The 14,259-nt window shown below is 32.1% G+C and overlaps 1 protein-coding gene across 7 annotated transcripts in view; it reads left to right on the top strand.

The window, feature by feature from the left end:
* The window catches only part of LOC120779452, a 112,186-nt gene that overhangs the window by 44,958 nt on the left and 52,969 nt on the right, over positions 1–14,259 (top strand). Inside the window, exon 7 of one of the 7 annotated variants that reach the window (XM_040111707.1) lies at positions 8,013–8,119. The exons of the other annotated variants lie outside the window; for them this stretch is intronic. Coding sequence (XP_039967641.1) covers positions 8,013–8,119 — 107 coding nt within the window. The remainder of the gene's footprint in view (positions 1–8,012; positions 8,120–14,259) is intronic. 7 annotated transcript variants of the gene reach the window in all.

Raw genomic sequence — 14,259 nt, 5'->3', positions numbered from 1 at the left:
CATTCGTTTATTTCCACAGAAGGTCTTTTTTTGCAAAATCACCGTCGATTATGCAATTGTATTCGATGAAATAAAATTCAATTCAATATGTGTTTGCAAAATACATTTCAAAATTGAAAAGATTATTTCGGCAGATATGATTGTTTGTCGAGTAACGTCAAAATCGAGGTTCCAAGCTACATCCTCACCAATTGTCAGCCTAACGGTTCAGCCGATACTGAGTTATAAATATATACATATATTGCAAAAAAAAGGGCTTCTGTAAGGACTTCTGCACTACTACGAGTACTAATGGAATACCTGTACAAATTTCCACGTATTTCGTGCTGCGGCTCGAACGTTATGCCGGCGCATAACGAAATAGCGTTTCATTTTTATATATAAGATATAACATATATGTGTATATATATATATTATATACAAGGTCTGTCGCAAAAGAAACAGAACTTTTTAAACATAACTGTTTCTGGTGGCGAAACCTATTGGTGGGTATATGAAGTAAAAAGTTTGATTTCTTGTTGACATTTCGTAAAAATTTTAAGACAATTGGATAACTACAATCGATGTTATCGATCAAAAAGTGATATCAGCTTTTGGTCATCGGTCGTAAAATGCAAAGGGCAAATATTAAATTTTGTTTTAAACTAGGGAAATCGTTTACTGAAACATTTCAAATGATGAAAAAAATTTATGGTGATCAGTTCCTATCCCGTAGTAATGTGCATGAGTGGTTTAAGCGATTCCAAGAATGTTGGAGGACCTCTGTGACGATCAGAAGTCGGTCGTCTTCAGAAGTCAAAAATAAAGACTGATTTGTTTTTACGATTCCGAGGGTATTGTACACCGAGAGTTCATCCCACCTGGCCAAACGATTAATGCTGTGTTTTACCTAGGTTTATGAAGCGTCTTTTGTCACGCAATCGTCGTGCTCGACCACAATACCGCGAGGCAGGGTCCTGGCGCCTGTTGCACGATAATGCGTCGTGTGATTTTTTGACAAAAAACTCCATATTAACCATTAATCATTCACTCTACTCACCTGAGCTGGCACCCTGTGATATCCTATTTGGGAAACTTCATTTGCCCATGAAAGGACACTGGTTTCAGGACATTTTAGCTATCCAAGAGGCGACGATCGATATTCTCAAGAGCATTCCGAAAAATTACCTTAAACACTCATTTGAAATGCTAATTGACCGGGCTAAACGCTGTAGCGAAGCACAAGGAAACTACTTTGAATAAAAAAATATAACTTTTAAAAATATTAATTTTTTGTTGTTTTTTTAACAGTCCTGTTTCTTTTGCGACAGAGCTTGTATATTATTACCTGGTATTGTTAATAATCTTTGATAATTATTCAAGCGATAAATGCGAGCATAGCCGCGGAAAAAAAATATTTAAAATAAAAACAATGTTTAGGAGATTTATTGAGATAAAATTAGAAATATTGAGATTGCATATTCATACTGAGGCTGTAAATGATAATACCTGTCAATTTCGTTCACGTATTGCTCTGTTCTAAGTAATATACTCGTATTTTGTCCAGTTACGCTGACTGCGGAAGCAAAGGCAATATTAGGCGTGTTTTATTTGAGCAGCTTATTTTGTATTGAAGACAAATTGGCGTACCTAAGAAAAATTCGTTGATCGGCGGATATTTTGCCGCGCAGCGTAAACGCCGACACGGCATCTCTAAATAAAGTGGGAAATTTATGATAAAATTCTCGCTGAAATTTTAAAATTATACAAAAGAAATGAAAACGAAAAATTAATTACGAACGTTAATCTATGGACATGAGGAACTTTTGACAGTTATTTGGTCCTGCCGCTGTTATGTAGGGACGGCAGTTAGTTATTAACTTGTATATTGAACTCAGTTCATCATTTTTTTTTCATTCAATAATAATAAATCTTATTTTGACAGATGAAGATGTAATCTAACCAAAATTACACATTTTTTAGATGGGTAAGACAAATATGAACACTTTTTCAGTTTTTTGTATTCTAGACCTCAATGGGACATTATATTTGGGAAATATATTTGTATCACAAATTAATATTCCATACACAAATTTGAAATTGAAACTAACATTCTCTGCAAGTCAAAAAATTTGAATTAAAGTGAATATCGGGTGACAGTCTGTTGACAGTTGCCCGCATTGCCAACACAGTTCGTTTTTAAGCGAAAATATGGAATAAGCTTTTTATTTGTCAACTATTTAGCTATTAGCTAATGACGGTCAATTAAAACACGCTTAATATATTTAAAATAAGATACTTTTTATGCATCCCAAATATTTTTTTCTTTGTATTTTTTATTTTCAAAGCTGTTGTTCGAATGTCAAGAATCGATTCTTAATCGACTTCGACTACTGAAGATCGATTCCGAAAAATCGATTATTTTACGAGAAAACTCGATTTTCGAGTAGAATCGGAACCGAGTTTACCATCCCTACTGGCACCCATCGCGTGCACATATATTAACCTCCGCATAATAACCGCCACAAAAAAAATGATTTTTTTTTCATGTAATTTATATGGAAAACAGAAAATTAGAAATAGGCACCTCCAAATATTAATATTAAGAGCTCATCTTTTGATTGACTTTCTTTTTCACATTTTCGAAAGTTTTTAGCCTGTTTTTCAGTTGAAAAAAAAGGTTGCCTCAGAATGACACATATATATCTTCCTCTAGCTTCTGATTTATTTCCCTTTGATAAATAAATCATGAAATTTCTCGGTTGTTCGAAACGCTTTATATTAAGAACCGAAAGTGGAAACGCGTGACCGGAAGCCAGAAATGTCACTAAAAATGATAGCTCGCTTAATATCGCTCGACATGCAAAGCAAGCACACTTACGCCAGCAAAACTAAGACAAAAAACTAAAACTAACTAAAAACTAAGATAGAGGGTAGTGTAGAGACAGGTCGCCTGCGAGAGAATAAATTAAATAATCGCAGCCTTAGGGCACACGTATAGCGGACGCTTAAAGCCGTTTACGCAACACGCGAATTTACACTCAGCTCGGCTTTGAGCGTCCACTCTGCGGGCACCCTTGGGAAAGTACCGCTTCTCAGTACAAAACTTGTAGCTAAGCACATGCTCTTTGCGAAATTTCGCTTAGATTGGCTAGCTGAGAGGTAGCGAATCTTTCTTTGGACTGACGATAGGAAGATCGTTTTGTTTAGTGGCCGAGGATTCTCTTGTTATGTTAGAACTAGAGGACCCGACCACGCTTCACTTTGGCTGATACATAGAAAGTACTACCATATGATTTATATTAGTTGGATTGCAACTATTAGTTAATGAAATAGAGCATTTTTGTAAAGCAACTTGTGTTAGTTTACAAAAAAATTGAGCATAAAACATTTTGTGTGTTAACAAAGCATTGCTTTTTGGAGGAAAATACTACTGAATTTGGGCTCAGGGAAATTCACCGTTGAAAAGATATTTGATAAGCTGGAAACAGGCGACATGAAGAGGCGAAAGCTCTGTACACAGTTAGTGCCTCGCAAGGTCATAATCCAACAAAAACAATGAATGACTGATTCGGAGAAGTGTTTGAGTGCTCTTTAATCGTAATAAAACCGAATTTTTGCGTCGGTGTGTAACAATAGAAACGCAGTTCTTGAGTTATAAATGGTGTAACTAACACGACTTTCTTTTATGTATATAGACGTGAGGTGCTTTTAATGTTTTGCTAATGTTAATTTTTTATTGTTACTGATGTTAAAATTTAATACAACTCATAAATACAAAAATTATATTTCAAATCATAAGCATTTGTTCAAAATTCACGTTTTTAGGAAAAAATTATTAACATTTTTTTTTTGAAGAAATGAAATTCTCAAATGATTCCTAAAAACGTGAATTTTGAACAAATGCTTATGATTTGAAATATAATTTTTGTATTTATGAGTTGTATTAAATTTTAACATAAAGAGATAAAATGTATCCTATGGTCTTAGCCTGGTTCTAAGCTACCTCTTCACCAATTTTCAGCCAAATCGGTCAAGCCGTTTTCATGTTATGTCGTGACAACGGAAAACGGGTTTCATTTTTATATATATAGATATATAGTACATGTACGGAAATACATATGTATATATACCACAAAAATAATAAAGTGCGGCGGTCTCATTATTATGGTTTGGGTGTGCTTTTCTTACTAAGGTTTGGCCCGTTTGGTCATTGGATTAAAACTACGATGTCTCCAATTGAAGGAAGAACGACTGGAGCACTGTTGTAAACTCGGCTATAACAGGGTAAAAGTGGCCGTACACGACACACATGTGCACATCTGTATGAAATCGTTTCGCCATACACGACATACAACTCCATTTTGCGTTCTTCTTCAAACAGTGAATATGTGTGACAATCAAGCGGAAAATTGTTCGTCCGCGATCTTTCCCATTCGGCGACACGAGAAAAATGAGATTTTCACCCCTTTTCTGTGCACTTAACAAATTCAACATATTTCTAATTTGTCAAAATTTGAAATTTATCAAGCATTTCGTAATCTGTGTCTGAAATAAAAAGCTCTCTTCTTTATAAGTTGTTAAGATGTCAAATGCTCTTGACAGTGCTCGTTATGAATTAAATATCTGATTGTGCATCTTGTTGTGAAAATGGAAGATATTTTGCTTTTGTTATTATTGTTAAACGAAGATGAAAATTGTGAGAATAGGAATCGCACGCGGCTTTTAAAATGTTTACGCGACGATAGCAATCCATTTTTTTAAGCGAGAATACCTTTGGGCGAAATTTTCGATTTTCGATAGCCCCACAGGATAATCAAAAAATGTCACTTTAACTGTAATGGATCTAGCAGCTTGGAACTTCTTTGGACGCGGCTCATATCAGGAAATGTGTAGGTAATAACGTCAACTTGCCCATGAGTCAGTCGTCCCTTTCGAGAAGTGTGCGGGCTGTAGCAAAACTTATTGTGAAGGTGAAGGGAGGAGAAATAAAGTTTCCCAGTTCAAAAGATGAAGAAACTTTTATAAAAACGGGGCAAGTATTATTGTAATACAAACAATAATATACTAATTTAAGGTAATTTATTTGATATATTCCAGATTTTTTCAGAAAATTTGGAATAAAAAGCACCATAGGAGCAATTGACTGCACGCATGTTGCTCTCAATATAATTTGAAAAAAAATGCTGTTTTTATTTCCATTATTTTGTTCACCACACGTGTGGGGTAAAACATTGCGAATTGAAGCTTTTACTTTTATCAAGATTGTCACAGAATACCAAAATATTTCTTGCTTGATAAATATTTGAGTTAATTTTCAATATTTTACTAATTTGTCAAGTGCACAGAATAGGGGTGTTTGTGTACACGACATACATGTGTGCACACCGATCGTAAAAAATCAAACATTTTCGCGAACATGGATTGGTGTGCGCACAAGCCCATACACGAGGAAATCGCAATCGCACACATACCGATCGAACGCACATGTGTGCCGTGTATGCGCACTTTAAGCGGTGTCTACGCCAATAAAGAAGAAGCAAATCAAAAATGGTCTATTCGTAAAATAGCAGAATAAATACATTTTAACGAAAGCTCCGTTTGACATTTTTTTGGAATAATATCGTAAAACTTGCGAACTAAAAATGAAGACAACTTAAGGAAGAATAAGAAGCACTAGTTTATAAGAAGCCCATGCGCAAGTTTACGTGTTAAAAACGCAGCTGAGATTAAAGCAGAGTTGCAGAAATTATTTCTTATGATATTTTAACTCAACCCGTTCAAAATCGGCTTAACAACATGGGAATATTAAGAAGAAAGCCTGTAAAAAGACAGAAATTTTAAAGAAAAGCGTTTAAGTTGTGTTAAAAATAAAATAAACTAGGCGCAAGCCAAGTGAAAATCTGTAATGTTTTCTGAATAGTCATAGTTTAACTTTATTGCACCTGATGGCTATCAAGCAGTTCGTCGCAGACTTGGTGACGGATTCGCAGATAATTGCATAGGTCCTACTGCAAAACATTACCCTTATATAAAGGAGCGGAATGCATTTCCAAGTACAACTCAGAATCAGTTTAATACTAGAGGTCTGAATGAACGCTGAAAAATGTAAAAAATGATATAGAAGGGGTGGTTCCTAGCTTGTTGTCCCTAACCAAAAATGATACATATAAACCCTACTTCATATGATAATTCTTGAGATTTGTTGAGATTAATTTGAGATTGGTAAATTAAAGGAAGATATGGGTATTACTTCATTGGATTGGTCATTAAGCGCTCCGATTTCAATAGAAAATCTAAGGGTTCTGATAAACGCTAGAACCTACAAAAATAAGCCCAAAACAATGGTTGAATTAAGGCAAACAATAGAAAAAGTGTAATTAAAAGCAATAATCGCCGAATATTTAAGGGCTTTATACAATTCATCCCAAAAAGAGTTATAAACGCTAAAGGCGGTGACAAATTAAGTAAAATGTCCATGGTTTTCAGAATGAAGTATTATTACAAAAAGTTGCATTAAAAATAATTTTTAGTAAAATATTAATGTCGTCACTAATAGTTTGAAAAAAATTTTGAAGGGACTGAATTCAACACTATGATGTAATGATTTTTCATATACACCCGTGGTCATGCAAACCTTACCACTATATTTTCTTAAATTTTTGTTCGGTCTTTTTCGTTCATTCGGGATTTTCTTCAATTTTGTTTTTTTATTTTTTTAGTAAGCATAAGTAAACTAAATTTTATTATCTAATTATAATTATAGTTTTTACACAAATTAGCTTTTCTGTGCATATACAAAACCGGCCGATTTTATTGTTTTAAAAGTAATACACCAGCTAAACTTCGTGTTTCAATAAAAAAAAAAAATTAAATAATATATTACTTTCAATTATAGTGTAAATAAAATTAAATTAAAAAAATAAAAAATATAACTTTTTCATCGGATGTCAGTCTCTTACATCTCGAGGTCATTTTGTAATTGATTTATCTATAGCTGAATGTGTTTTGTTTTTAATTTTTAATATTTTTAATTAATAACATGTCATTAACTTACTTCTAAATAAAAAATTTCTATACCGCAAAAAATACCGCTACAAAATGTAGTCAAATATGCACAACACTTGAAAATTTTGATTGGTAAGGTTTACGTGGCGAGTAAAAAACTTAGAGATCTTTACGTATACCACGTTTCTGATTTGGGATAAAATCGGCTTTTGGCAACACATTTATGGAGAATACTGAATAGTGAAATTTCACTAACAGATGTTTCTTCAGTAAATAATATATACACATATATGTTATTATACATACATATATATACAACAGTTAAGAGTAGTAAACTATTACAAAGATTATGGAAAGTTTATATATTGGGTTTTTTACATATATTTATACAAGTGGCTTACATACCGTGCTTTATTTTATTATTAAATAAATCAATTTACAATAAATTACTGAAATTACTGTCAAACGTGCTGTAAGCTGCTCGTCTTCTGTGCTCAAATATCCGCCATCGTAGAGATTTACTATCTAACGAATTCCATGCAGGTGTACAATATTTTATCAGCGCGAATTCTTACAATGAAGAAAGTACATATTATTCATATTTTTGCTTGAGATTTTGAGTAATTATGTATATCTACACATTTGTTTTCTTTTAGGTCTGTACCATGACAAAGAGTATGTTTTTAATATATATGGTTCTTTTTGTTTCATATTCAAGCATATTTTTTGATATTTTGTTGTGGGCTATTTATATTGTACTGCCTCCTGAGAACTGCTATCCAATGCCTTTAAAGGTTTAATATTTTTTACACCGCACAGAAATGTTAGAAATAATTTTATTATATTTTTATCTTTGCAATGATTTTGCTCTGCTCTTAGGTTTATACATTATGCCCAGGTTTTTATTACCTTCTCAGATTGAAATCAATTGAAAACGTAATTTAAAAAATCCATCACCAATATTTTATTTACTTATACTGGTTATTTAAAAAAATCCAATTTATAAATACTTATGATTTTTGAAGGATGACATTTGGTGTGGATCCAGATACACACATAGATTCATTAGAACAAGCCGAACTCGCAACTGTTGAGGGAACATCCAAATGGTCATGCAAGTTAACAATTACAGGTACACACAAAGCAAACAAAAACATATGGTATGGACATTTATATTTATTTATTTAAAAGTAGCACAACATGGTGTTTAAGAGGGAAATATAATCCAAAAATTGCAGTACTTAATTGAACCCGTAAAGTCCTTATAACTAATACCTAAATTACCCTGCCACTAAACCAACCATTAAACACATTTGTACCAGTCATCCGAAATGTACTAATATACCAGTTTATCATCAAGTCGATTTCTACAAAAAAAAAACAAGTTTCCTATACTAGAAGAAACGTTGATTTTATACAACTTATTTCTCGAGAATTTTTACTTTCTATATTCATTTAATTTGTATATGTATATAATGTTGGAGTAAGAATGTATAAATATATACTTTGATTATACTCAAAAAAGTTTGAAAATGGCTACCACAATGCAATGCTCACCTTCACACACCTAAGTATATCGTTTTTTCTGAGAGATCTTACCTTTTGGAACAATTTCAAGTTTCTTTAAGTACACAGGAACTAATGTCTATATTTTCGGTTTCACAGAACTATCTCGAACCGGTTGTTGTTTTGAGCATTTTTACTACTTACGTAAATCGATCTCATGCACTTTCCCTCTTTGCCCATCTTACTACCTAATAACCTTATAAAAATAATCTTAATCTTTTTCACAAAATATTCGCAAAAGGAAAACTTTTTGCAAAATAAGTGTAAGGATTCTATATTGTAATTCACCATGTATGTTATATATGTATGTTATAAAACATACACAGCGTCACACTAACCATCCTTTACTGAGCATAAATGTGTTTTTCAGCTATCACTGTAACGCTTTGTAGTTAGCAAATATGAGAGTAGGCCAAAATCGTCCTCAAAAATTATTGTTATAAAACCAGAGATATGACCAATTCACATAGAAATTTTGCTTCGCTTTGGGTCAGAGATTTGATTTGACAGAGAAGTTCGATATACGCTTTTGTATGAGTACATACGTTGTCAATATCTGACTGTTTTTTCCTGGCATATAAACGGTTTATGGGGCGTATGACATTAGGTGATTTACTATTATCTTTCTAAAATCTTTGTTCCAAAGTTATATTGTCCTTCATACAGGCATGACCTCCGAGAAAACTTTGTAAAAGCGGTATCATCCTCCATACCTAAAACCTCTTCTTGCGACAGATTTTCCATGACAAAGTCATCATAACTGAATATGTTGAAAATATTTCAGATGCTCGAAAACCGCTTAGAATATTTCTCGAGAAAAATAATTTTAGAAAGGCTCAGTAGGGCAATAAAAAAGTGCTTTTTGATGTCATTCTAGTTTATTGAAGAGCGATTGGCCTTTTTTGTAGTTTCGCACCATTGCCTGTAATTATAGAAAATATTATAAAAATAATAATTAAAGGAATATTATTGCATTTTAAAAGCTATGTAGTTTCCTTAGTAAAGAGTTATGGGCCACATTAAGTAGGGTGACATTTTTATAAAAATCGTATGTTTTTTAAGTATAAATCGAAAATCTTAACAAATTTTGTAAACCATTAATCAATGTTTAAATCAAATTATTGACTTGAAGTTCATTTAAAATTAGCTCTATAGGTTCTTTACGCACTTACATGTCGAAATTACAACAACCTGCTAAAACTCTTTAAACACGTGCTGATCTTTTCATTTTCGCAACAAAAGTGCCCAACATTATCAAAATATATATAGTTGACCAATGGTAACCATTAAGCTAGTAATTTTCCATCATATCAAAAACGGTTTTTTTCGAATTTGTCCCAAAGACGAATCTGCCCCAGTTTACCTTATGCGTACATTTTATACGCGTTGTCAAGCAACAGTCGCCATTTTTATTAGAGGGAAACATGGAAAGCTATGTGTTCATTGTGGTATACACTTCGTTGTTTCAGTATGAACTGTCACTCAAAGCGAGGAAAGTTGTATGTGTTGTATGTGAATGAGCCTATAAAGAGATGCCCAACTCATCTGTTATTTGAAATGAGAGAGCAATTACCAAACGTTAAAACCTTCTGAACTCAGTCAACTGTCAAAGTTCAGGAGATTTTGACGTTTAGCAGGGGGAAAATAAAACAATAAATGATGAAATCTTTTGTAATATCATGCTTTGTAGTAATAGTTTTAAATTTCGAATGATAAAAAGCATTTTTAATTAGGAGAAAGTACATTTAATTCTCTTTATTAACTCTTGAAAGTTCAAAAATCAGTTGTTTTAATATATCACAAAATCACAAAAAAGGGTTTAATTAATTGCTCTATATGTTGACCGGATATATATATATACATACATATATACATACATATATACAGTGGCGGATTTAGAGGGGGGAATTGGGGGGAAATTTCCTTCACCCAAAGGCTAAATGGCTTATTAATAATTTTACTACTCTGTAAAAATTTAAAGCAACAGAAATAGGATCGCCATTTTATTTCAAAAACCAAATTAAAGACCATTTTTGAATATAATAAATAATGCTAAGATACCACTGAAGTTACAAAGTGTATTTTTGGAATTTTTTGCCTATGTGATATATTATCTCTAACTCATTCACTCAGTGTGATTCTTCAGAACGAATCGATCGTGGCATCAAATTTGAGGAACATTTTGGATCCGTTTATTCAGACACAAAAAAATGGTGGCAGGACTGAAAGTTGACGAAGAAAAACCAAGAATCTGCGGCCGACAAACAAAACGCGAAAATTTCTGCATGAGAACTTGTGCAGAATACTATAAGGTCTCAGTGTACAGTCCTTTATTGAATACAATCGGCGAAGATTTAAAGACGCGTTTTTCTAGAGAAGTATTGAATGAATTTCAACTGAGTTTGCTGCTTCCAGAAAAGCATGTACTTTGAAAGCCAAAGAAATGGAAAATCTTATTGACTGTTTGATAGATAGATTCAAAAAACTTTTTGATAATGACACGAGCGACGTTTGAGACTCAAAGGTGAACTTGTTTACTGGCAGTGCTATTGGGGGCAGAAGCAAAAGTTAAAAGACTACCAGTTACCAACTACTGCATTGGAAACGTTGAAGAACTGCGATGTAGACCTATACCCCATAATTCCTAGTTTTCTTTTTTCGCCGTATGAAAACGTGGCTGAGGACGAACGTACTTCAAGATAAATTGATTGGCCTGGCGTTGCTGCAAAAGTATCATGACATTGAAGTCACTACAGAAGAAGTTCTCGAAATATTCTCAAAGCTTGACCCACATCGTTTTGTTTTGCGAAATTTTTCTATTCAATACATGAACTGACTACAGTATTATACATTGCAATAAATTATGCCACCCGCACGTCTACGATTAATAATGTGTTTTTTTTCAATTTAGTAGTATTTGATATTAAAAGGTCGATTTGAAATTTTTCCACCATGACATTAAACTGTATGTAAACTACTATATTTATTATAATAACCTTCATATTTCAAGTTTATTTATTACCCTAAAACCAAGACGCTCTCACACTGGAATGAGTTGGGCATTCCTTTATCTCTGATAAAACTCTCAGTGTACGTAGACGACCATAATATATGATTTATACCAAAGTCATTTCATGAACTCTGTCTCCACTGAATTTTCCAAATTATAAATATATTTTTTACATTTTTCAAGCCTTTTCTATCGTGAAATTGTCATTACAGCAAGCCTGCTTAGTCTTTTATATTTTTTATATAAATACTTTGGGTATAAAATAACCTAAGCTAGAGGTGCCGAATTCGTGCTTTTAAAACTTTCCTCGGGAACTTTTCTGATCTTCACGAATCTTGATTTTAATGTACAAGTATATTGTATAAATCAATCACATGAAGATATAATAAGCAGCAAATCACTTTGCAATCTTTCGTAAAATACATTTTTGTTAATATGTTTTAATGATAATGTGGTGTCACACTCTTACATTTTTCTACAAAATGTATCCTGGCATCTTTTATTTGAGTCGCAACAAAACTTTGAAATTTTGCTACAAAATTTACTTATTGTTTATTCTTAAAATAAAATAAGTTTTGTTCAGTAGTTTGTTACCAAAGTACAAGCTAAATTCGATTATATAAAATTGCTTATGCAAAAAACAAAAAAAAAATATACATTTATTTATTTAATAGCCAACCGGATATTAGAAACTTTCTCGAGGCACCGTTAACAAAAACGAATGTACGTGTTCGCTTAGCTCTGCTCTTCCAATCTGACATTATATAAAATTGCTTATCGCTAAATTCAAACAATAACAATTCGATAAATGGGCAACGGACATTTCTGTTTAAAAACGATCAGCTCTTATTTGTGTATGATCTGATAAGTTATTAATGTTACGTAGTTTTCATTATATGCTACAAACCTGTCTTAACTATAAAATCTGAAAACTTTCTTCTCACAAAAGCAATTTGAAGTGCATAAATATCAAATATTCAGAATGAATAGATAATTTGTATAATCAGTTTACAATATACTTATGACGTAAGTTTGACAGCTTAATCGTGTTCTTCTAAATATCCTTAATTGCCTCTGGTTACACCTTTTATTGCTATATAACTCTAATTCGATATACATATATACGTAGCTGTTTTTGTTTTGCTCATACTTGGCTTATGTTTAAATTATTTTGGATGACACATACACAAACATATTTTATGAAAATAATAAAAAATATTTAATGGCATTAATATACATACATACGTAGCTGTTTTTGTTTTGCTCATACTTGACTTATGTTTAAATTATTTTGGATGACACATACACAAACATATTTTATGAAAATAATAAAAAATATTTAATGGCCTGACTAAAACATCTATATATGTACATATGTTCTAAATGCTGAATGAATGTGGTAATGAAATTGATATTTAAACTTATTTATTTTTTAGTACGACCAAATGTTCTTTATTAAATTAACTCTAACTACGTTTATTATCACTGATTCCTAAGCAACACTAACATACCACTCACATACCGATCATATGCAAAAAGCATCTCATTTTTACTTGCAATACCAGAATATACATATGTATATATGCTCCCACATTTTACGATATATAATATATATGCCTAATGTTTATAATATATAATAAAAATTATTTTTTGTAATATTTATTTACCGTCTGTCCGTGTACTTATAAAATGAAAAATTATAAATAATCCTTCAGATACGTTATGAATCATTTTCAGCAGCCTTTAATAATTCCTATTAAATTATTGAAGTTTAATTCATTTACTAGCATTTTTTCTATTTTTAGTTAAGAATGGGAAAGGGCTGCTAAATTCTTATCACATAATTACTTGTTTTTAAATGTGTATAAATCAAAATAAATTAAAGCAAATAAATTCGGTATTCTTTTCAATGACAATTAACATCATATAAGTGTTTTATAAATTTTAAGTAATCAGCCATCCACTATAATTCACTGAGAAATCTAGACCAACTCCATAGAAAATATGTTATTACTACGTAGTAATAATATTCCTGAAGTCGAGACATGGTGCCGAATTGGCAGTCCTTGGCCGGATAAAAATCCGGGTCCTTTCCGATTCTTAGGCCTGACTGTCGTGGGAACGGATTAAAATTGTTTTACGCTGCAGTTACACAAGCAAGAACTTTTTTCAAGTTGATCACTAAAACAACTTTTCAAAATTGATAACCATGACGTGGGCTGCAAGCAACTTGATGAACAATAATCGTTTCAAGATGCCATCGTCATGGAAACCACTTAAAAGTCGTGAAAGTTTTGAACGAAATGAATAATTTAATAACAAGATGGAATGGGAATGAAGAGATGAAGTGAGTGGTTCGAAAGCAACTTTAGAGTATATTGCAAATTATTTTTTTTTCTGCCATTCGAGGGACATAGACATTTCAATTTCTGCAGAAATTGATTGATATACTTATATATTGATATCAATCCATGAATGTAAGAAAATAAAATAGAGAAATTGATTGATATATTTATATTTTGATATCAATCCATGAATGTAAGAAAATATTCATATTCTCGACAATTGCATGAAATTTTTTCGAACAAATTTCGATCAGCTGTGTTAACTTTATCGTCAAGTAGTCCCAATTCAAGTTCGTAAAATGTGAGTGCTACTTGAAATCAGTTTTTTAATCGAGCATTGTTATATAATTA

This window comes from Bactrocera tryoni, unplaced genomic scaffold (genome assembly GCF_016617805.1).
Source record: "Bactrocera tryoni isolate S06 unplaced genomic scaffold, CSIRO_BtryS06_freeze2 scaffold_11, whole genome shotgun sequence".
Lineage (NCBI taxonomy): Eukaryota > Metazoa > Arthropoda > Insecta > Diptera > Tephritidae > Bactrocera > Bactrocera tryoni.
The sequence above is the reverse complement of the archived record's forward strand: the minus strand, read 5'-3'. Positions and strand labels throughout refer to the sequence as shown.